The sequence below is a fragment of the Microcaecilia unicolor genome, chromosome 8, assembly GCF_901765095.1.
Source record: "Microcaecilia unicolor chromosome 8, aMicUni1.1, whole genome shotgun sequence".
Taxonomy (NCBI): domain Eukaryota; kingdom Metazoa; phylum Chordata; class Amphibia; order Gymnophiona; family Siphonopidae; genus Microcaecilia; species Microcaecilia unicolor.
This window is the reverse complement of record NC_044038.1, coordinates 37,312,518-37,337,272: the sequence shown is the minus strand read 5'-3', so window position 1 is coordinate 37,337,272 and position 24,755 is coordinate 37,312,518. Positions and strand designations below refer to the sequence as shown.

General features: G+C 41.3%; 1 protein-coding gene across 3 annotated transcripts in view; it reads right to left on the bottom strand.

The window, feature by feature from the left end:
• TXNDC11 (thioredoxin domain containing 11) overlaps positions 1–24,755 on the bottom strand; it is a 148,068-nt gene that overhangs the window by 2,661 nt on the left and 120,652 nt on the right. For all 3 annotated transcript variants that reach the window (XM_030211582.1, XM_030211583.1, XM_030211584.1), the window contains 4 exons: positions 21,396–22,164; positions 14,282–14,427; positions 13,751–13,860; positions 8,400–8,480 (listed from right to left, as the gene is read on the bottom strand). In XM_030211582.1, the coding sequence (XP_030067442.1) occupies positions 8,400–8,480; positions 13,751–13,860; positions 14,282–14,427; positions 21,396–22,164 (1,106 nt within the window). The remainder of the gene's footprint in view (positions 1–8,399; positions 8,481–13,750; positions 13,861–14,281; positions 14,428–21,395; positions 22,165–24,755) is intronic.

Genomic DNA, 24,755 nt, shown 5'->3' with positions numbered 1-24,755 from the left:
GCAATTTAACATTTGCTTCAAATTTTCAAACTGCAAGGATCTAACAGGTTGGTATTCCTGAATTACATTTTTAAGATATTGAGGAACCAATCTGAGTACAATGCTTGGTGTACAACTGTACCGCCTTGTACTGTACTCAAGCGTGGCCTGGCACCAATGCAGAGTATAAAATTGGAAATGCTCAAACTGGGCACACCGCCAACAATTTAGCAGAAGCCTTTTGTATCACTTGCAATGCCTGTATTTTTGATTTGATAAACCCAAATACAGCGCATTGCAGAAATCACTACGAGAAATTGCCAAATTTTGTACCACTGATCGAAAATCACATTGTGATAACATAGTCGCAACTTTGCTAACAATGAAGATGAAAAAAAAATGCTGACTTAATCACCTGTAGTATTGGATTCCTTCATCAACAATACAGGATCAGGATTTACAGTGCCTACTGTACTGGTTAAACATCACTCAAGCTCACAGACATTGTAATGTAGTATGATAAAATTGTCAGTTATTGATTTTGCCAGAAAATGTACATATATATTTATATAAAAATATATAGTACAAAGACTTCTTGGAGCATTATCAGAAAAAACTGGTCTGACCTTCACCCTCCACCTGAAGACCAGTGATAGTATCCACCCAGCCAGTTCTATTGTTACAAGCTATCACCACATCTCCAAAGAACAAATCTGCAATCACAGAGCCTGGAGTTAAACTCACAGACCATAACCCACCTAAATCTGCCAAAATAAAGAAGCCCCATCTACTCCCACTGACTATTTTTGTATCCTGTTCAAATATGGGTGTGTAATACACGCTGATTCAGGGGCGTAAGCCAGACACCAGATTTTGGGTGGGCCTGGGCAAGAAGTGTTCTCCCTCCCCCCAACCACAAAAAAAATCTCCGCTGACGGGAAAACACGTCTTTCCACCTTGCAGTCTGCAGCCAGGCTTACGCTGAAAACTGAGCATGTGCACGGTGCCAGTATCATGGAGAGTAGCGGTTTCACTTACCATCAGGGGAAAGTCTTCAGCTGGCAGAGCTTGGGTCCCCACCAGCTACTGCTAAACAGGTGCTACTGATGGGTGGGCCTGAGCCCTAAAGGATGGGCCCAGGCCCATTGAGGCTACGCCACTGCAGCAGATAGCCAGCCAGGTACTCTTTTTATTTTTTTTGTTACATTGTCCCCGCGCTTTCCCACTCATGGCCGGCTCAAGCGGCAGGCAATGGAGGGTTAAGTGACTTGCCAGAGTCACAAGGAGCTGCCTGTGCCGGGAATCGAACTCAGTTCCTCAGTTACCAGGACCAAAGTCCACCACCCTAACCACTAGGCCACTCCTCCACTCTTATGATGTAATTTAAACATGGGACCATGATCCATCTCAAACTAGACAGGACTAGTTTTCAGCTATCCCGAGGTTTCTTTGCATGAATACACCCCCACCACCCCACCCCCCCCCCCCCCCCAACAACACCTGACCTCATCCTATTGGCCACAGCAAGAAATTATGAAACTTGGAACACAGTCCACCGCCCCCCCCCCCCCCCCCCCCCCCAAACCCCATCTTCTCCCTGGGCCCATGCCCTGCTGGATTATCTGCACCTCTCTGAAATCTCTCTGGGACATGCCAGGTTCCATTCTCAACAAATCTGCCAAAAAGACTTCTTTTCCAGCAAAGAGCTCCTTCACCACTTCAGCAGCAGCAGCAGAAAGAAACTCATCTGAATCTCAACCAAAGGACCATCCCAACTACAGAGAAAAGAGCTCCTTCACCACTTCCAGCCAGCAGCAGAAAGAATTCACCTGAGCCTCAATCAAAGTGAGTTACTATTAATCCAGCCTAATTAATAATTCAGAATTTCTAACATTTATCTTGTGGCACATTGTCTTTGTGTTAAATCCCTAAAAACTGCCTTCTTACATTACTGCATTTCCTGTATTGGAAATAAACTTTATTAATAAAATCTGGTCCTTATGTTCTGATAACATGTCCTTAAATCTTATACAATGCAGGTCTAATGTAATTCCCCAAAAATACAAATACATCCCTTTATCAGTAAGAGCTCCCTCATCCTTTCCTACAAACATCAATTCAATTTTACAAAAATTTCGAATTAATCTATTCAAATACATCCATCTTTTAACAGCTGACGTATAATCAAACAATCCATCCATCCATCCAAATCTACGTGGATTGGATAGAAAAATTTTGTATCGGCATAGATCCTGTACTCTACCCGTAAATTCCTAAAAACTAACCAGCGAGGCCATATAGATGAAACAGTAAGGCACAAAGTGCAGAGTCTTGTGGCACTCCCTTGGTAACTGGCTGTATTATAGATACTTCTCCCTTACTGATAACTTGCATTTGATGACCCTTCAAAAAAGAAGCAAACCAATTCCACTGCTCCTCCAATCCCTTTTAAGCTTTATTAACAAAAGATCAATATCAACTGTGGCAAACGCCGATGACACATCCAAAGAGACAAAACAAAATGTATGACCCTCATCAATCCTTGCTTTAATACATCTACATGTTTTCTCAGCGTAATATCATTCAATTTTATCAGACTTCTATGTTCCAGTTCTTGGGGAATCTTTTTCAGACAAAACATTGTCTGATAATTTTAGGTCACAAGGGACAGAAGCCAAATTATTAACTGGTAAAGTGAGCATTGTGGGGAAGAAGTGTATTCTTAAAGTTTGGACCCAAGAACATCCCCCTTCTTTTTGGTGTTGGCGAAATGTTCCACACCCTTATGTTGTTGGAATTACAGGAAGCAAGATAGTCTTTAAAACATGCTATCCATAAACAAGTCTTTCCCCAAGAGCCCGCAGCTTAGTGTTGAATAAATTGGGAAGTATTACACCAAACAACAAAATTTGAACCCTAACTGCAGTTACTGTTCAATCATGGGCGGGGATACTGGGCGGGGGTAAAACCTTCCACACGTGGCTGGAATTGTTGAGGAGGAATATGGGAGGTCAATGTATTAGGAGATATTCTGTTTAGTGGTATAGGGTGTGGGTTTACTTTATACCTCGTTTGTGTTCATTTTGCTGACCACTTAAAACCAGAAAGTCAATGCTGAGCCATGTCTGGGCTTCAGCAGTGACCTTTTCTAGTTTTGCGGAGTCAGCTAAAGCATAGTCGGTTAAGTGTGATATTCACCATTTAACTGGGTATGGGCCACCACATAAAAGTCAGTCTATTATGCGTTACCTGCTGAATATCAGCACCATAACTGTCCAAGTTCCAACATGCCCCCAAATAGACAGCTTTAAGAGAAGGCACTAACTGGTTAATTGATGTTTGGGGTTAACTGGTCATTCAGTAAGTGATTTAACAGACCAGGAGCTGTTTCTGGCTGGTTAACTTGCTTTGAATATTGACCCTAAAAATGTTATTCATTTTTTTTTTTGTTACATTGTACCCCGCGCTTTCCCACTCATGGCCAGGCTCAATGCAGCTTACATGGGGCAATGGAGGGTTCAGGACTTGCCCAGAGTCACAAGAAGCTGCTAGTGCCTGAAGTGGGAATCGAACTCAGTTCCTCAGGACCAAAGTCCACCACTCTAACCACTAGGCCACTCCTCCACTGTTGCTACTATTGAGATTCTACATGGAATATTGCTATTTCACTAGCAACATTCCATGTAGAAGTCGGCCCTTGCAGATCACCAATGTGGCCGCACAGGCTTCTGCTTCTGTGAGTCTGACGTCACAGAAGCAGAAGCCTGCGCAGCTTTCTACATGGAATATTGCTAGTGGAATAGCAACATTCCATGTAGAATCTCCAATAGTAGCAACATTCCAGGTAGAATCTCCAATAGTATCTATTTTGTTTTTGTTACATTTGTACCCTGCACTTTCCCACTCATGGCAGGCTCAATGCGGCTTACATGGGGCAATGAAGTGTTAAGTGACTTGCCCAGAGTCACAAGGAGCTGCCTGTGCCTGAAGTGGGAATCGAACTCAGTTCCTCAGGAACAAAGTCCACCACCCTAACCACTAGGCCACTCCTCCACTCCATGTTTATGTCTACTGCAAACTTTATCTAGACACAAAATGTTTTTGTGTTTTGAATTGTTTAGTGAATGGTTCAATAAAGATGATTTGATAGTTGGTGGGAGGGATTTATATGTTGTATAAAAATTGAACTGTATATGATTATCTGCAGTTGTATTGTTAATTTGTTTAAAAAATGTTAAAAAGAATAAGTGTTTCCCCAAGAGCACCAGCATGCGCTAGTGGCTTGATGGCTCCTGAAGAGAAAAGAAAACTTCAGCTATGAATTGGCGTTATCTTTCCAGCTTATGAGGTTAAACGCAAGCTGTGTTGCAAAATCTGACTAGGAGGCTCATAGATAAACTGAGGCGGGCTGAAGTTAAGACCCAAAGTAGTGAACTAGATTAGACATTGTTTGACAGATGAAGGAGGGTGGTGGTAAATAGAAATCCACTCAGCCAAATGAACAGTGAGTAGTGAAGTACCTCAAAGATCGATACTGGGGCCAAATCTATTCGGCATATCTGTGAGCGATATTACCAAAGGGTCAAAATAGAAAGTTAGCCTTTTGAGGATGACCCAGTGACCAAGATTTACAACAGAGTGAACATTCTGGAGGGAGTGGATGGCTAGCTTGAGAAGTGATCTACAAAAATTAGAAGAAGGATCTAATATTTGGCACTTAAAATTGAATGTGAAAACATACAGAGTGACTTCTTGAACAGAAAATGCAACGGAATTTTACGTGCTAGGAGGCAAGAGGCTGATATCCACAGACTGGAGAGGGACCTTTGAGGATAAGTGTCCGGGAGCTCAAGCCAGTGCTGCTCAACTGCATACAGGAAAGGCATAACCAGCAGAGAAAGAAGATATTAATGCCCTTGTACCCATCATATGAACTGAATTTGAAGGTTGTAGACCTAGGAGTACCACAAAATACTTTTTCACAGAGATGGACAGTGATGCCTGAAATACCCCTCTTAGGGGTGGTGCTGAAGACAAAAAACTGCGCCAGAATTAAAAAAAAACTCAAGGATAAATACAGCCTATTCCTATACAGAAAGAGGATGGAACCAAAACAAAACTTAAATGACCTCATAGTAGTTATGTGGTGTAATGGCAGTAGTGGTGCTTACAGGGCAACTCTAGTACTTGGGAAGTAAGACCAGCACCAGGAGACTCTACAGTAGAGAATGACACAGGACGAGGAAAAACCCTGTCCCCGTGTCATTCTCTACTTTGAAGGTAGTTAATGAATTGGATAGTTATTTATGTTCTAGTGGTGCAGATGATGATGTTTTCGTTGTTTGAAAAAACAAGCAAAAGTGCTTTCCTGCTACCAGCACATCTTCTGAGAAGACATTTTCTATTGGAAGAAGGACTGTGGAAGATGGGAGAGCTAGACTGACTCCTGAGATTGTAAATGACTTATTATTCATCCACAGATTAAAAACCACAACAATGCTTCGTAGGATATATTTCTCCCCGCTAGGGCATATAGAATGGGTTGTATTTGTACCCCTTGATAATTTTAACAGGGGTGGACTAGGGTTCTTTAAGGTAGTTGAAGTTCAGCTACTGTTGGGGTTGGAAGGGTAGAGGGTGCTGGGGAGGGGTTATCGTTTTTTTATTTTGTGATTATAAACAACAGTTGCATAGAATATGGTTCCTTTTTACACTTTAATAGAAAGATTAAATATAAAATCATAAGTGTTTGAGGAGGACAGGGCCCGCAGGGACAAACTTTCCCCATGTCATTCTCTGTTCTACAGTCTGTCCCAAAATAGCAAAGACAGACTAGGATCAACCATATATAGTTTTATTAAGTTTTGTTGGACAGACTAGATGGGCCGTACAGGCCTTTATCTGCTATCATTTACTACGAGCTGCTTTGGATGTATTTGCATGCTTTGTGCCTTACTAACTTGCAATGCAGTAAGAAATAGTACAGTAACGGGAAAATTAACACACTGCCAAGTTCACAAAAAGCAGCACCAGGTGAAACAATATTTGAGCCAGCTTCCCTAATTCTCAGCTCGATACTCAAACCACTGGGCAACTCCACAGGCAGGGTTTATTTAACTGATGGCCTTAAGACAAATTTTTGGAAACAGAACCAATTAGAGTTTACTATGACAAGAATATGAATACTTATCAACATTTCTAGTTTCTTATTCTCAGTCATTATTTGAATAGTTGTGTAATTGTTCTTTCACACTGAAGGTGTACAGTATATTGTGTAGATCAGTTTAACAATTTTTTAACTTTAGTTTATTGATACTTGGTTATACCGCCTTTCAATAAAATAAGTTGAGGAAACAATGAGCATATGTAACTAATCTAGGGGAAGTTAATTAGCAGTTAACAATATGGAAAACAGAGAAGGGAAGCAAACATCACTGAACACCTCGTACCCAACATCACCCCTATGCATTCTCAAAGTAGAAAGGCTTACATCCCTTTTTGAATTTCTCATCTCAGCTCTTAAATAGGCAGGCAAAGGCATTCCAAAGCGACACAGGCAACACTGATGTGCTGATTCAAGCTCAGATGGGATGGTAGGGGAACATAAACAAAGATTATTATTCGGTTTGATCTAGTTGATAAGAGGACAGGGGAAGAGGTGGGGGAGTTGGCCTAGTGGTTAGGGTGGTGGACTTTGGTCCTGGGAACTGAGGAACTGAGTTTGATTCCCACTTCAGGCACAGCAGCTCCTTGTGACTCTGGGCAAGTCACTTAACCCCTCCATTGCCCCATGTAAGCCGCATTGAGCCTGCCATGAGTGGGAAAGCGCAGGGTATAAATGTAACAAAATAAAATAGATATTATTGGAGATTCTACATGGAAATGTTGCTACTATTGGAGATTGTACATGGAATGTTGCTACTATTTGAGATTCTATATGGAATGTTGCTACTATTTGAGATTCTACATGGAATGTTGCTATTCTACTAGCAACATTCCATGTAGAAAGCTGCGCAGGGCTTCTGTTTCTGTGAGTCTGACGTCCTTGATCTGCAAGGGCCGACTTCTACATGGAATGTTGCTAGTGGAATAGCAACATTCCATGTAGAATCTCAAATAGTAGCAACAGGGGAGGAGTGGCCTAGTGGTTAGGGTGGTGGACTTTGGTCCTGGGAAACTGAGGACCTGAGTTCGATTCCTACTTCAGGCACAGGCACTCCTTGTGACTCTGGGCAAGTCAAGTACCCCTCCATTGCCCCAGGTAAGCCGCATTGAGCCTGCCATGAGTGGGAAAGCACGGGGTACAAATGTAACAAAAAAAAAAATAAAAATGATGAACTGCCAATAAGACTGAAGGTTCCGATAAAGCCTTATAAGTTAGGTGGCAACATTTTGAAATGGCCCCAACAGCTGACCAGGAGCCAATTCAGAAAACAACAGGGGAGAAATATAATCATAGCCTCCTATCTGTACACAGCAGCCTGACTGAAGAATTTTGTACACATTCTGGAAGGACGCTCAAGACTTTGCCAACTTAATGCCACAATAGAGTATGTTACCAAATTCCCAAGATGGCTTAAAACAAGAGACTGTATCAATACACTCAAGTTTCCTTTACCAAACAAGGCTGAATAGAATGCAATTGGCATAAAGAAAAATAACACGTCCTAACCACAGCCACAACTTGAGCTTCTTAAGTATGGAATTTAGGGCAGCCTGGGATCTTGAGTGAATCTGCTAGCTTTACTGGAGAGCCTAAAAGAACTAGAGCCACCTTTGGTTGAAAGACCTGTGATTCATATCCTGAAATGTATTTTGTAGATAAGAGAATGTGAAAAACATAGAAGGCTGTGAAAGAATTCTACACAGCACTCTACTAGCTACTGGCTTATTTGTACCACTATTTACAAGCATTTTATCCAGAAAGTAATATTTTAGGCACACAGTAGTTCAGTTTTGTTCCTAGTAAGAATCTGTCTTACAGTTTTACAATTCCTTTTAGAATATGAGTTTCTGTAATAAGAATACTAAAAATATAGAAATCTACACAGGTATTTAATTTAATTTTTGTTACATTTGTACCCCGCGCTTTCCCACTCATGGCAGGCTCAATGTGGCTTACATGGGGCAATGGAGGGTTAATTTACTTGCCCAGAGTCACAAGGAGCTACCTGTGCCTGAAGTGGGAATCGAACTCAGTTTCCCCAGGACCAAAGTCCACCACCCTAACCACTAGGCCACTCCTCCACGCAAATGTCACTTTTCTTCTTTGTAATGTTGCTAAAATCAGGTATGACACAATCTTTTACATTTCAACTCTTTAGTGGCCCCAAACAGTAAAAATACTTTTCCCCTTCTTCCTCCCAATCCCTGTTATTTGTACACAATTCAATGCAGATAAAATATCATAGTTGCTTTACCTGTTGTATGGGAAAAACAAAATGGTTGGAAGACGGTCCACCATAAATTCCCAGGGAAGATCGTTTTGTGCTACATTAATCCTGCAAATACATAAAGTTGTTAAATCTACCTTTAAAACATCATAAAGCAAATAAAGCCTGGCAGGTCTGGATGGACTCCCTCCATTTTTTCTTTCAAATCCCAAGAAGGAGGAACACAATACAATAATAAATCAAATGATGACAGAGAGCTCAAACAAATGGGCAGACACGATGGTCTTATCTACCATCACCTAATACGTTACTATGTAATGAACAGATCCTACTTTGAGCACTTGTGTATTTATGTCCAACCCATAAATTAAGCAACAAAATTAACATTCAACTGCCTTTGATCATGATATGAGCCCTGAGGCCTCTTTCAAGTTTTTCATTTTCTTGGTGTTCTGCCAACCAGCTATTGCATCTTCTATCATTTGTCTCTAGGCAGACAACTTTCTGTCATCATAAGTTTCAACTCAGTCTCTGCTTGTGACTGTGGTCTGTGTCAGTTATATATGTGCATGTTTTATTTTATGCAACCATGAGCTAGTTATTTAACTTTCCTGCTTACAAAATCTTGTTTTCTCTCATTACACAACCAACAATATGAGCAGCGAAAATCAGTGAGCTACAGATAATTAATACGTATGTTGAGAATAATTCCAAGCTTTGTAATAAATGATTTAACAACTTTTCTATTTAAAATTGTTTTTCCTATTATTTTTGTTTTATGTATAATTTTGTTTTAAAATTGTGGCATTGTAGAAATAGCTACTTTCAGTCTTTAGTAAGCCACCTTGCAGCCATAGGGCTAAACAGCAGACTTTATGTAATGTCTGAATGGGCATGTTATAAGGTAGTGGCCAATGGCATGACAGTTATATCTCTTGAAATTATTTCCTGCATCTCTAGCTACAGAATCACTTTAAGTTCGAAGTACTCTGAGCATGAAAAGATTCTAATGCACTTAATAGATACTAAAGGCATTTTGGGGCTGATGCAATAAGCCATGCTACCCATTAGTACAGTGATTTACTCTTGATTTTCTGGCGCTAATCTTACTACCAATGCAGGAAGAAAGATTAGCAAGGGAAGATCAGCATAAAATCACTGTGTTAAAGCGTAGCGCAGAGAGCATGCAAAATTGCATAATAAAGCATTCCTACTGGTTAATTTTTTTTGAACTACACTAAACTCTAGCACATGTTTTTTATTTTTAGCACCAAATCTTATACCAGCTCAAGGTTAGCATAAAGATGCACTGCAAGAGCAGAGGGTAATATCAGGTGAAGTGCAGCACTTCACCTCAGAGATCACCAGGGTGAGCCCCATGCAGATCCCACAAATGTCCCTGGTGGCCCAAGTGGGACCCACCATCCCCCAACTCCACAAATGTTGGTGGCCCACGTTCCCCTTCCCAACCTCAAAAATGTCCCTGGTGGGGTTAGAGGTTACAATGATTCCCTTATTTGGCAGACTGATTCTGTGTGGTGTGTCCTGATAGCACCATATGCACTCAGGCATCACCATTTTTTCAAGATGGCAGTACAGAGACAGGAGCGCGTAGGCATTACTCCTGCTTCAAACTTTGAGGTGGGGAGGGGGAGAATCTGTGTGGGTCAACTTAAGTTCCCAGGATATTTTTGGTAGGGCTGGGGACAAGAGGCCATCTTGGATTCTGTGTGGGATCAGGGTCGGTGGGGGATCCAGGGCCTACAAGGAACATTTGCAGGATGGGTTGGGGAGGGGAACCCAGCCTGTTTTTTTATAAATCCCCCTTCCTGTTAGCATGTGAGCCAATACCCATCACACTGTGACAGAGAGGGAGATGTTCATTCCTGATGCAGTAAAAAGCAGCATCTCATTACAATGGTGTGCACTGTTTTCTCTGACAGTGCATACCTCTTAATTCAGCAGTAATCAGCATATCATTAGTTTACTGCATCAGGAGTCAAAATATTTTTTTTAGCACATGCATTAGAACGCTGTGTGCTGGAGCTCAACAGAGTGTAGTAACGCATGGCTTCTGCATCAAGTGCTTAGTCTTTTACCTGAATAAAAAGCACTGGCTCTCCTAAGTTTATCTGCCTAATAATATTTATGGACGTTTCCTCCAGGAACTTGTTCAACCCTTTTTTGAATCTTGCTATGTTGGTCGCCTTTGACCATGTCCCCCAGCAACAGAATCCACGGCTTATGAACACACCTATTTTATAAAATAATGTACAGAGATTGCATCTGTGTTTCCAGAAATGCCTACATGCAGACTATAAAAAAGTAAGCACTATCTTGCAGTGCACCTACCTTTTTGTGTGTCATTTTTATAAGAGCCATTTTCTACCCCTTTAGTGTTCAACTATGAAAGGGTATATATAAACAATCCTAAGGAAATTTGAAAGTGTAGAGATAAGCAAGAACTACCAGCTAAATCAGGGTAAACAAGAATGCCACAAATCTTGTCTGGAAAAGACTTCCCTGTGTAATCACGTAACAGGAGATCAAGTGGAGAATGTCGAGACAGTGTCATCTGATAACTGATCAACCAAAATCCAGTGTAAATTGGGGAATATTATAGTAACTTTTACACAGACCCCCCAAAGAGTATGACATCATCAGTAAAGGCTCATCTAGTCTGTCCTGGTTCATTTGTGGTACAATGCCATAAGGCTCAGTTGATCCTTGGCTTTCTTCACACTGTTTTTTTAATTATGTGCTTCTTCAATTGTTACTGTTTTTGACTTCACTCTTTCTGTAAAAACAAAGTTTCTAATACTGCTTCTGAGTTCAACCACTGGAACCTCAGACTATAAATTCTTTCCTCTGTAAAACATTTGTCTCTTGTGTATTATTTACATCTTTAAGGAATGTAATATTTCTATATTATATCACCCCTTCTGCCTCTATGACAAGCTTTTCAAAATCTCTTTTAGCCTTTCTTATCAATGTTTTGCATCTAACCTGCCAATGTGTATGCTGCTTCCTGTTAATTGTTTTTTATTATAACAGGGATCAACACTTTATTTATTTGGATTTTGCTCACACCTTTTTCAGTAGTAGCTCAAGGGGAGTTACATTCAGGTACACTGGGTATTGTCCCTGTCTCTGGAAGGCTCACAATCTAATTTTATACCCGAGGCAATGGAGGGTTAAGTGACTTGCCCAAGATCACAAGGAGCAGCAGTAGGATTTGAACCAGGCAACCCCTGGATGTCAAAAGCCTAGTGCTCTAACCAGTAGGCTACTTCTTCAACTCCACAACTGACCATGTCCACAAAAACACAGCTATCATTCATTATCCAAGACATCTGACATACCAACAGCACTGAAACTCTGAAATTAGATCCAGACATTGCACCTGCCCCCTCCCCCCCCCCCCAAGACGTGTAACATTCATTTCATATAACCAGATCGTGGTTCTGAGAGATAAATAAGTAAATAAGCAAACAAAATAAAAGCTTCTATCCCCAAACAGAAGTTTGTCTTAATTAAAAATCTAAAAGCAGTTATTTCTACTGCTATCCAGATAAGAAACATGATCAGACAACTTCTGTGGCAGAGATAGATTGATACATTGTTCATCGATTAAAAACCTCTTGATAACTCCACCTTAAAGTGGCTTATATAAAACTAATTAAAAAATAAATATATCCAAACATACTCAAAACAATAATATGCGATCTTCTGTATCCTTAATATCATACAACAAAGAACTACTTGACCACATCCCTGACTACATACTCCACTCACATGAAGGTACATTTTTGTACCTAGAGCAATGGAGGGTTAAGTGACTTTCTCAGGGTCACAAGGAGCTGCAGTGTTCTCAGCCCACTGCACTAATCCATTAGGCTACTCCTCAAGATAAACTGATGCACAAATTACAGCTCTCCAAACACCTGTACAAACAAGCAGGCCTTAATCAATTTCCTGAACTGCAGATAGTTTTTCTTTAATCTCTCTAGGGAGATTGTTCCAAATTTAGCACAAAGCAAAAAGCACCACCCCGAGTCACCCTCAATCTAATTTGCAAGTATCAAGGAACCACCAACTCCTCCTTTTGAGAGGATCACAATGAGTGATTGTAAACTTGTTGGCTAGCTCACCAGATATCCAGTTCACTCACTGACAAACTGCCTCAAGTTTTGTGTCATACAGCTTTGCAAACAAAATCTCTACCTTAACAGAACTGTACAACTGAGATGGCTGATTTAATAGCTTGGTGATTATGCAGAATTGTTAGAGTTAAAACAAATCCACATAGAAAAGTACACTGTGTTACAGTAATGTACTTTAAGTACTGGCAAGATGCTTGGATCAGTAACAGTGTTAACTGCATGCACAATCTGCCTTTTTGTTTAAGGAAAACAAAGGTCTCAAACTATGGATCCTAAAATTAAAAGTTATTACAACTACTTTGACTTTTTCAAGCACTTGATAATTTTCTGATGCAGATTTGACCAAAGAAAACTGTGAAATGTATACAAGAGGGTGCTTTATCTCAGCTTCAGATTCCCATGATGCCTTGCAGTGGTGTCATCACATGACACAGTGTGGGAAAAGTCAAATAAAAAAAGAAAGAGAGCCTCAGTACCACTAAAGATCTTATTCAAAAACTACTTTTCCCATTCTGTGCCCATGGAAACAAATCCTGATTGAATAAGACACTGTTTTATTCAGTAACTGAAACAGAAAAAAACCAGATGACTACAGGATTCTGCAGAACATGCAACAATCAACAGAGACATGCCGTGATACTTTAAATGATTTCTCCATGCTTTTGTGATAATGGCTGTGTATGCCATGAATCAATTATGATACATTACCAATGGCATCATAATACAATAGTACCATGGAATTCTACCCAAACTATGTAATTTATAAGGTAAGCAAAACAGATTGAAAAGCGGAACAAATTACAGAGCATGCAAGAGAGAATAAAGAAGACAAATGTTCATTTTACATGTTATCTGAAGTGTATAAAGCAGAAAAATATATTTGTATGTGACATTCCTTTTGCGGCAATGTAAATATTTCTCAAGACTCTTGGTGTTTCAAATTTCTTCAGTTCAGCTTGGAATTATATCTAAAATACACTCAGTTCTGCTCTATCAACAAACCTATGATCATTTATGCTGCTTTTGTCAGCTCTTCTCATAGTTCATCAGTTACAACACCTAAGGGTTCCACGTCTAATTTGGCAACCAGAAAAGTCCATTACAACTCTACAAAGATACGGCACATACACGTGAAACACGACGCCTTAAAAGTAAAACTGGTCAAAGGCACTGGTGTTGAGTATTTTCATACAAAACCCAAAAAGGTGCACTCACCTTGCCACAGTGAAGTTGGCCGATGGGAGCAAACGTGCCAGCCGAATAAAGACGTGATTGAGGGCTGTGCAGAATCCACACCATGGAGCATAATACTGAAGCAGCACATCCTGAGGAACAGGGAGGGCAGGCAAAAGAAAAGCTGTTAACTGCAGCAGCCTTGATGGAACTAACAGGAAAATACAGAGGGAGTCATCCACAGCATTGGAGGACACACACTGGATGACCACTGCAGCTGAAGTAATCAATTCAGATTAATTGTTCACACTGGTGTGCTAGAAATGATAGATTTCCTAATGTAGTGCACTCTGCATGACCAGTGGAAAAGCATTGATCTAGCCAGTGTTGTAGAAATTTACGCTGTTGAAATATTTTGTATTCTTTTTCTTTTATACCTTGTTCAGTACTTAGGGAGCAGTCAGAGAATGCCCTTTGAAATTAATATTATATCCCGAAGGAAAAGCTGCACAGTCCTCACTTGCAAACTATCAATGTCAATGGTCTCACACACACAAGGAATTCAAACAATACCTTTGTGCTTGATAACACCACTTGATGGAAGGTGCGGGTTGTAACTTCGGTGATCATGTGGTGCTTAGTTTCATGAATGTGAGAGCTGCTGACAAGCTCTCTTTTCAATGGGCTATAGATGGTGCTGAAGTTTTGAATAAACGTCTCTAAAATAAAGCAGAGAAAATACAACAGATTCGCTGGAGTGCAGCGCCTGAGAAGTCATCTTTGAAACGGCCCCCACCAAGACAAGAAAAACACCACTAAAGTGGAGGAACAAGTCACAAGGAAAAACAATAGAGTAGGGTGTCTGATGGCACTTCCAACATCAAAAACAACGCAACGATGTTGACTCTAATCTAGAAGAGAGTTTATTGTGGTTAATACACCTCTAGGACTCAACACGGTGCCATGTTTCGGCATTTCTGCCTGGGTCAGGAGTCTGTAAGTGTATTGTGTTCGTTTGGTATCAAGCACAAAGCTTTTGCAGCTTTTTGTGTATAAACTAAACACTGGCACCTTATAAAAGGTTGCCAATAGTGTAACTATGCCGTGGAGCTGAGTCTTTACTGCTTCTAGCAGAAAATAGACATGGAACTGTGTTGAGTCTTAGAGGTGTATTAACCACAATAAACTCTCTACTAGCTTGGACTTAACGTCATTCTGTTGTTTTTGAGCTTGGAAGTGCCATCGGACACCCTACTCTTTTGTTTTGTCCCCAACATGACAAGCAATTTTTGATTTTTCCATTTTCCAGTGTAGCTTTTGATTTGTTCAATAATTCACATTTTAAACTGCAAAATGGAGTGAGTATGTGGGATGCTTAGCTGCCTGCTGAACTGTTTCTAAGTGCCATATGGAGAAAACAGTAGAAACAGCTCCCAACATACGCAGTTATGCACAAAACAGACACAGGCCACCCGATCCAACTATTAGTTTTGGATTTGAGATTTATTAGTCAGCTTTTCTAAATAAATATACACTAGGTTGCTGCAGACCATAAATGATCCCTCCTTTGTCCTGCCACTACAAAGCATTGTTCTCTGAGGATAGCAGGACATGTGTTCTCAAATGTGGGGTGATGTCATCCACAGAACCCAGGTATGGACGCTATCCAGCGTTCTTATATTTTCTAGAAGCCTTTGGCAGGCCCAACTGCACATGTGCTTCAACCACCCGACTCACTCAGGACCCTCAGTTGGATAAAAAAGCATAAAGAATTCAACTCCTAGTGGAGGTGGGAGGGTATGTAAGAATATATGTCCTGCTGTCCTTGGAGAATACTTGCTGTGGGTGAGTAACTTCGCTTTCTCCGAGGACAAACAGGACATGTGGGAATCTCTCGATACCAGGCTCATCAAAAACAAACAATGGTCAATAGGGACTTGCTACTACTGCAAGGCCAATATGATCCAACACTAGTAACAAACTTTCCTGTTGTGAAGATGCATTTTGGAACAGAAAAGAATGGGCCTAGGAAGCTAGAGCTGGATTCTAGATTCCAAACAAATTCTGCAGCACTGTCTGACCAAACTGGCCATTGCATCAGGTATTTTGCTGAGCCAGTATTAAGATGTGAACGTGTAGACCGAAGACCACTTCACAGCTCTGCCGATTTCCTCAATGAAGGCTGGTCTCAAGTGGGCTACTGACACCGCCATGGCTCTGAGATTGTGAGCTGTGACATGGAAGGTTTTTGGGACATCTCCAGAACAGCAACTGAAGCTAAACCAAACAGCTCAATTAAAAAAAAAAAAAAAATGTCAGTCGTGAAAAAATAAAGGAAACCTCAAAAGTGCTGACAAAAAAAACTCTAAAATAAGGGGACCGGAAAAAAAAAAATGAAAAGGTCCTGTGCTACTCTCAGCAACTAAGTCAGGAAGGCCAAGAAAAAATAATTAGTGTAACTGTACGTCAGACACCAGGCAAAACACATGTGAACTGCTCTGCGGAAGAAATGAAACTGAGGATGCTGTCAAAGGCTTTTAGAAAGCAGCATCTGTACCGGGGCTCTACAGATGATATCACCCCACGTGAGAACCAGCATGTCCTGCTTGTCCTTGGAAAATTTAACATTACATTAAATGATTCATTCATAAATCATCTTTATAGGGCAAACTGCCTAACCAAAATTGTTTATATAAAACAGTAAATACTTCACACATTAAAACACAGCCCCTACTCAATTACTTCCTCCCACAAATCCACCATCAAAACCATTCTTTTGTTGGTGGAAAACTTTAAAAAGTGCATGTTTGAAACACAGTCAGTAACAGCAATGTAAGCTTCTGAAGGCCACATTGGTCTGACTGCAATTTCTTTCCTTTTAATGCAACAGTTCAGCTAAGTATTTGCAAAGCACTATACACAGCAATCAGTGGCAATCTCTACCAATAACACGTTTGTCACTTCACCATATATTGATGTGGTTTTCCACATACAGTGTCACAGATCTACCAAACTCTCACTTTAGTTTTATCCATGCATAGCTTTACAAGGCCGTCAGCAGGGGCAGGGAAGACGGGCACCCACACACCATGCCACAGTGGACACAAATGCCTATGTAGGGGTCGTGTGCTTGGGCGCTATTTTGCCACTGCAGTGACAGCAGCCACATTATTAAAGGGATGCCAGCTTGCTAATGGCATCAGAGGAATAACAGTCCCTTGGCCTAGTCATGACATTAGCCAGACTGCCCAGGGCACTCCTTAGCCTGGCGATGTTCCTGCTGCTTTCTCAAAAACACTAGAATTGTAAAAACTAGGATAACTAAAAAAAAAAAGTACCTAATGCGAAACAACTCAAAGAGCTGGGATTCCCAAGGTTGGAGTCTCAAGAAAATGAGAGCGGATAAGAAACTTTAGGGCCCTCTATTCTGCTGGAGATTTCTGAGTAGGGGAGAGTCTCTCGAGTGGAAATGGAGGGAAAATAGGCATTCCGTGAGAGACAAAACTAATTTCTTGTTTGCATTAACTGACAGGTCATGGAGAAAAGGGCAGGTTATGAATCGGTTAGTTTCAGCCCAACCCAGTCTCCCTCCTCTCAAGAATGAGGGACTGGAAACTGCAGAACTGGAAGCACAGCTTTTCCCTATGTTTCCTATTTTTAAACCACAAACTGCTTAGTTAGTCTGCTACAGATGTGCATAGCAGATAAATAAAATTTATAAAAGAAAATCTTTCCCTAGTACATGCTGGTCTACACCAACAAGGAACACTTCTACCTTGCTTTGAGTGGACCGAGAGGCTGGGCTGTCAACAATAAGGTGATAATGTTCAAACCAAAACAATACTACCAGAACATGCCTTGGTAAAAACATTGTTTAAAACTGGAAGGCGTCAGCATTCAGCACAGCACAACCCTGATCACTAATGGGCCGATGATCAAAGGCAAATGCGGGCACTAGAGGCCACTAGTGCCGGACTAGCACCCACATTTACCAGTGTAGTAATGAACAGAGGGCGACAAACAATGGGCGAGCCAGGGAATACTGCAGAGCTCATTCTGCCCGTATAAGCAGAGAAAAGAACTCTGATTGTACAAGCGCAATAACGGCGCTGACATTAAGGTTAAGGCTCCCCTCTCTGCTCCCTCCCTCTGTCCAAGCTAGGCAGCCTGGGCTGCCACTGCCAACCCAGGCTGCCACCATCAGTCCTGAGAGTCCAGTGGACACCCAGACCCCCCCAATGGGTAAGGTCCTTGTGGTCTAGTGCTCCCATGCCCTCTGGACACAACGGCACAGGGGGCTGGAACTCTAGCTCCCTACCCCCCCCCCCCCCCCCCGAAAACAAAAAAAGTTCATGGTGGCCCAGCTTCAACGGAACATGCTTGGGGAGTGCAAGTATTGGTGGTTGGAAGCACCTCGCTGACTTCTTCGTTCCTGAGGCAGTATGAGGAGGAAGGGAGTGACTCAGACAGCAGATTTCTTTGGCTAGTGGGGCTTCAGCTACTCCAACAGCCATTAAACAGGTACTGCAGATTTGGAGGGGGCAGGAGCCCAAAGTGGGGGTCCAGGTCTCCAAGCCCCCCCCCCCTGTGGCTATGCCACTGATTAAAGGCCCAAAATCTTCCCTTCTCCTGCCTCCAGGTCTAACTCTCTCTCCCTTCCCCCCCCCCCCAGAGTTCATTATCTCTCTCTCTTCCCTCTCTCCCAACCCTCCCACCAGCCCAACATCTCTCTCTCTCTTCTCTCTCCACTTCCCTTCCTCCCTCCTTCTATCCCTTTCCCCCTCCCCGAGTTCAACACCTCTTTCTTCCTTCCCTTCACCCTCTCCACCCCAGGTCCATCATTTCCCTCTCTCCATCCACCTCCCTCCCTCCATCCTTCTTCTCCCTATTTCCCCCTTGTACAGTCCAGCATCCATCTCCTTTTGGCCTTGCCCGCGGTTCTCTCTCCCTTCCCCTCCACCCAAGGTTCTCTTTCACTTCCCTCCCTCCCCCACCTGCACAATTCGGTGGCTCTCCCTTCCCTCCCTTACCACCACTGGCTGCTCTCACTCCCCTCTTCTTCCAACCCAGTTTACCTTTTCAGTTTTCAGAAAGTCTTCGACCTTGCAGTGTCAACACTGAAAGGCTGCCTGTGCTGTGCATTCCTTCTGACCCATCCTGCCCCTTTCTGATGCAACTTCCTGTTTGGGACAGGTCAGAGGAAAAAGCCTGGTGCATGGCGCAGGCAGATTTTCAGTGCTACCACTGGTGCTGCTGGGCTGAAAATGTTCTGAAAACTGAAAAGGTAAACCAGGTTGGAAGCGGAAGGGAGAGAGAGCTGCAGTGGTGGTTCATGAGGGAAAGAAGAGCTGCCGGACCATGTTCAGCAGGGGGGGGGGGGGGAGCAGGAGGGAGGCAGAAGGTTAACCCAGCCACGATTAAATTTCTTAATCGCGATTAGTGCGCGGCACTTTGCTTGCGATTAATGTGCAGGCCTAATTTTTATGCTTTACTGTTGCGGGGGATAGGATCTGGTTAGGTCGGGGAAAGGAAGAGAAGCTACTAGACTACCAGAGATAGGGACCCTGCAGAAAGCTGTCAGGATGCTCACATTTTTTAAAAATTCAATGTCACCCATCCTGTCAGTGCCTGAACTAATCACTGTCAGGCAAGATGACACTTAGCAATGAGCTGCAGACTACTGCTGCAGTTTTAACACATTAGTAATTTGCATGCTCATTGATTATAGCATGCCATGTTTGGGGTTTGTGTTTTTTTTTTGGGCAGTAATTTTTATGTAGAATGCTGGCTCCGAGACGTTCTAAATTGTCCCCTCTCATCATGAACACACATGGTTTAGGTACCTGAGGCAGCTGATTTTCAACTAGTGTTTTTACCTGGTTGAACAGTTTTGGTAATTATCCTCCAATTGCAGTATGTAAGCACCAGCTATGCATTGTCAGTACTAGAAACCAAGCTGTATTTAGTGACTCAAAAACCATTAATACCTGCATTTGTCCAAAGATATCTTTTAGTTTAAGCACAGTAAAAGCAGTTTTTATGATAATTACTGACTAGTAGGAACATACATCAGATTACTAAGCCATGTTAGTATTGAACAATATGGACATCTCCCTTTTATTTTCAGGTAATAAGTTAACTGTATTGGCTGGAAGTCATGAAAAAACCCACAGCTGGAATCCTCTGCACAATGCAGGAGAACTGGACAAGAGTTAAAACAAAAACAAAACAACAACAAAAAAAAGCAGGGCATAAGACAAGACTGACAACCATTGCTGTTTTCCATATAGAGCTAAAAATTCTAAAAGCAATTAGGCCTTGTGACAGCACTTTAATTTGGGGAAAGAAAAACTGACAGTTTTTGACAAGGTTTTGAAGAAGAACTCTTCATTCTGGATCTCCAGTCAACAGAAGAATCAAGATAACACTGCTTTATTTCTCAGGATAAGAAACTTTCATTCTATCTTACTAAAATACTATAAAATATCCCAATGGCTTATAATATGGAGAAATAGCTGTGAACAATTGTACCTATCCTTATGCCAGTCATAAGAATATAAGAGCTGCCATACTGGGGCAGACCAAAGGTCCATTTAGCCCAGCATCTTGCTTCCAACAGTAACCAGTCCAGGTCACAAGTACCTGGCAGAGTCCCATAAAGTAGCAAGTTTCCATGTTTCCTATCCCTAGGGATAAGCAGTGACTTTCCCCAGTTTATAGACCTTTCCTCCACAAATTTATTCAGACCTTTTCTAACCCAGCTATGCTTTTTGTTAACCCATCCTCCAGCAACAAGTTAAAAAGCTTAATGATACACTGAGTGAAAAATATTTTCTCTTATTTGTTTTAAATGTATTACTTAGTAACTTCCTGGCATGTCTCTTCGTTTTTGAACTTTTGAAAAGGTAAATAATTGATTTGAATTTACCTGTTGCACTCCATTCATGATTTTATAGACCTCAATCATATTTCTCCCTCACCTTCTCCAAGCTGAAGTGCCCTAACCTCTTTAGCCTTTCCTCATATGAAAGTTTATTCCCTTAATCAGCTGGAAAGAGTAATGATCACAGTGAAAACAGAAATTCAAAATCTTTACATGCTTTAGTATAAATATCTTTGATTTAACACTCTGAAACAAGGTGCCCCCACACAGATTATTTATAGGACTTGGTTGGATATGCGCATATAGTACACTTAAGATTTCCAGGAAGCCATCTATGATGCAACTCAGCATTCCAGAAGCTAGCCTATACTGATCCAGAAGACAAAATTACCTGTGGAAAGCTTCCTTTCTCACTCTGATCTTTCACGGAATATTGTGCCTGCCTCTCCATACCTCCATTGAGGAATCATGAAAGGTTTATCTAAGCTGAATGACTTCAAATGGCCCAGTTCCTCAACTTTCTGCTTCCCACCCTGGAGATTTGGGCGCACTTATGCTTTCATTTGTTCCTTTATATATTAGTCTAGTGAACGTGTTATTAAAGTTACTTTACGGCATGTCTCATTAAGAAAGGTAACATAGAACTAGAGCTCCTGATGCTCTTTACGGTGTCTCGTTACTGTTGTTTCACTGGTTCATGCCAGAAAGTAGTAAACTAACTGTTGTGGATCATCTTGCAGTCAACACAAAACTCTCTCCGATGTATCTACACGTATGTGTCTATGAAAGCAAAACCTACTGTACCTAAGGTGGGTTTCTCAAATGCCCGGTTCTGATCCAGGATATAGTGTAACTCTTCTTTCAGGTCGACAATTGTAGCAAACTCTTTAACAGGTGTTGTTCTTGATGCTCCCAACCTTTCTGCATATTTCCAGAACAGATTTGAATCCAGGAGGTACAGATTCAAGGTCTTGTTGGTCTTGCAGCTCAATCCAGTAATGGTATCGTCATGAATCAAAGACCCGCTCTCCTCAATGTGAGGGACAGAAAGCTGGGAACCATCTTTGTGGTTCTTCCCATGGGAAGAAAATGCTAAGTTTTGGGCTTTGGAGTCAGTCTGTCCATAGAGGGTTGAATCGATCAAGCCCCTACTCATTGTCCTGCAACATGCAGTATACTGGCTGAAAGGGTTGTAAAAGCTTAGAAAATTGCTGCACTCTATGGAGTTTGACATAATTTGCATAAAGAAGTGCTCCTTGAGGTAGAAAGAATCCAAAGCCGCTTCTATTTCAAAAAAGTTACATTGTGGTACAGTGACTTTACTTGGTTGGATCCCAAACGTCTGGTTGACGCACAGGTCACAGATATTATGAGTCCTAGAGATTGTATGCCATTGGGGTAGCACTACTGTATTGCAACACTGGTGTTTCTTTAAGGTTTCTGATGTGTGCAAAGGGGAATCTAATGGAAGGGGCTCCGTTGTTAGGGAATCTGTCTGTCCCAGTTGCTGAAGGCCTGGTTCCACTGCTTGGCTCTTATTACAGCTGTTGTATTGTAAGGCCACTTCAGTGATCTATATAATTAAAAAAAGAAAAAAAAGAGTGAAAGAAAAAATGATCACTTGTGCAGACTTTTGGAACTATAATCAAAAAATTCAACTCAAACAGTGCTAGCATACAACTAAAGCAAAGAAACCATATCACAATTGATTATAATATACTTAGTAAAATGTAATATAAATGCAGTAAGACATTTGTTGTTATAATGCAAAAAGACCTACCATGGCTGTCTTACCCCTTAGACTCTGTGAATTCAATATACAAAAGCGCTTATTCATTCGCTATTTAAGTGCTTTTCTGTAAAATTTTACAGGCAGCTAAAGGGGAAATTCTCTATTCAGGTGGCAGCTTATTCTGTAATAGCACCTGGCTGCCCAGATTCTGTTACAGAAAATTGGTGTAACCAGATATAGGTGCACCTTACATTTATAGACTTGCCATAACTGCAGTCACGTAAACGTGGCATGGATGTGTGTAATTTAGTATTCTGTAAGTTACACATTTAAGTGGCAGCCCCACCCACGTTTTCGCCCCCTTACAGAATAGTGCTTAGGAACTCTGCTAGCACTTTTGCGGGTAAATGCATACTAATGTGTGCAAGTGGTACTATTCCTGCAAGGGACATGTATATGTGGGCACCCAGTTATAGAATTACCCTTTATCCCCCGGATTCTATCTAGTGCAACTTAGGTGGAAAATCCTGTTATAGCACTAAGGATCTCTGATCTAGTACATCTGATGTACTAGATAAGTGAGGATGAATTCCATTCAGGTTCCCTATGACTTTGGGCAAATCATTTAATTTCCTTTACTCTAAGCCCTCTTCTACCTCCACCCCACCCCCTCATTAATTGGGTGTTAATTACAACTTTGCACTTTTCCCTATCACTCCTATGGTTCAAAATGCAAATTAGCAGAGTGATTTAAAAGGTCCTCTTTGCAGAGGCACATTCAGAAATGCAATTTCTCATAACCTGTGACTAGGATCCCTTGGGAATGAAAAGCTGAGTCAGCTGATGGCTGTCATTATAATAACTATTTGCCCACATCTTGGTTTATTTTGAACAGATGAAATCAGAGGTGGGACACAAAAAGGATATGCCCTAGCAATCCTAATGGAGCCTGCTTGGTAAAACCAAAGGGAGAGAGGGTATTTTCTATGAGAGGCACCCCTTCTATTTTCACAGGGCTAGATATAAAGTTTTGGACACTAATAGACCAATTCCACTAATGAATACTCACATTTAAGAGGTAATTTTACAAAAGCAGGCTAGATTCCATAAAGGATTTCTGATCAAGCTGCCGAAAAGTAGGAGATTATTTATTACTGTACACCGCCTTGAGTGAATTCCTTCAAAAGGGCGGTAAATAAATCCTAATAAATAAATAAATAGGTTGTGCGTGCAACTTAATTAGTTAACAAGGGAAAGGGAAATGGGACTTGATATACTGCCTTTCTGTGGTATTTTGCAACTACATTCAAAGCGGTTTACATATATACAGGTACTTATTTTGTACCTGGGGTAATGGAGGGTTAAGTGACTTGCCCACAGTCACAAGCAGCTGCAGTGGGAATCGAACCCAAGGCAATCAGGGCTGAAAATTGCCACTGAACAAGCAATTATTGACACTAATTGGCATTAATTAGAATTTACAAACAGAACTGTCTAAGCCTATTTTACAACTTGATGCACATAAATTCTAAGTTGCATAGCTGAAAGGGGGTGTGGAAGGGGTGTTTCTAAAATCTACGTGCGTTGTTATAGAATACACCTGGTCTGCACATAATTTAGGCATCGGCATTTATACCAAGTTTTACTTGGCGTAACTGCCCGCAACTAAATTTAGTCACGTGGATAGATGTTTATAGTGTATTCTATAAACAGTGTGGAAATTTAGGCTTATTCTATAAAGTAGGCTTAAATTTAGGTGTACTTTATAGAATACGCCTAGGCGTATTTCATTTAGGTGATGATTTTTATGCGTGAAATATAGAATCTAGTCCTATATGGTTAAATTTTGCCCATGTAAACCAATATAGAGAAAATTTATCTAACTTTATTTAACTTGGAGAAGTAGAGTCTGAATTTATCCAGAGAGCAGCAATATTCAGCCACTATCCAAATCAATGTATCCATGTTAATGGACAGCATAAATAACTTCATGTGGATAACTTACCTGCGTATGGTTAGAACAGAAAATTCAGTGGGCTAATTTGTACACATAAAGTTGCTGAAAATACACTAAGATATCTGTATAAGGATATATTTATATGTTGCCCACCCACTAAATGGTGCCCTTAATGTTTTCAATAGCAGAGAACTCAGCAGCTCGTCATCATGTTTGGTCTCTCTCTGACAGGAGTGGGCAACCTGCAACTCAGCATTCCCAGAACCTAGCCTATCCAGAAGGCAAAAATACCCGTGGAAAGCTCCGTTTCTCACTCTGATCTTTCACGGAATATTTGTGCCTGCCCCCCCCTACCTCCACTGAGGAATCATGAAAGGTTTATCTAAGCTGAATGACTTCAAATAGCCCAGTTCGGTGCAAGATCAGATCCTCAACTTTCTGCTTCCCACCCTGGAGATTTGGGCGCACTTTGATG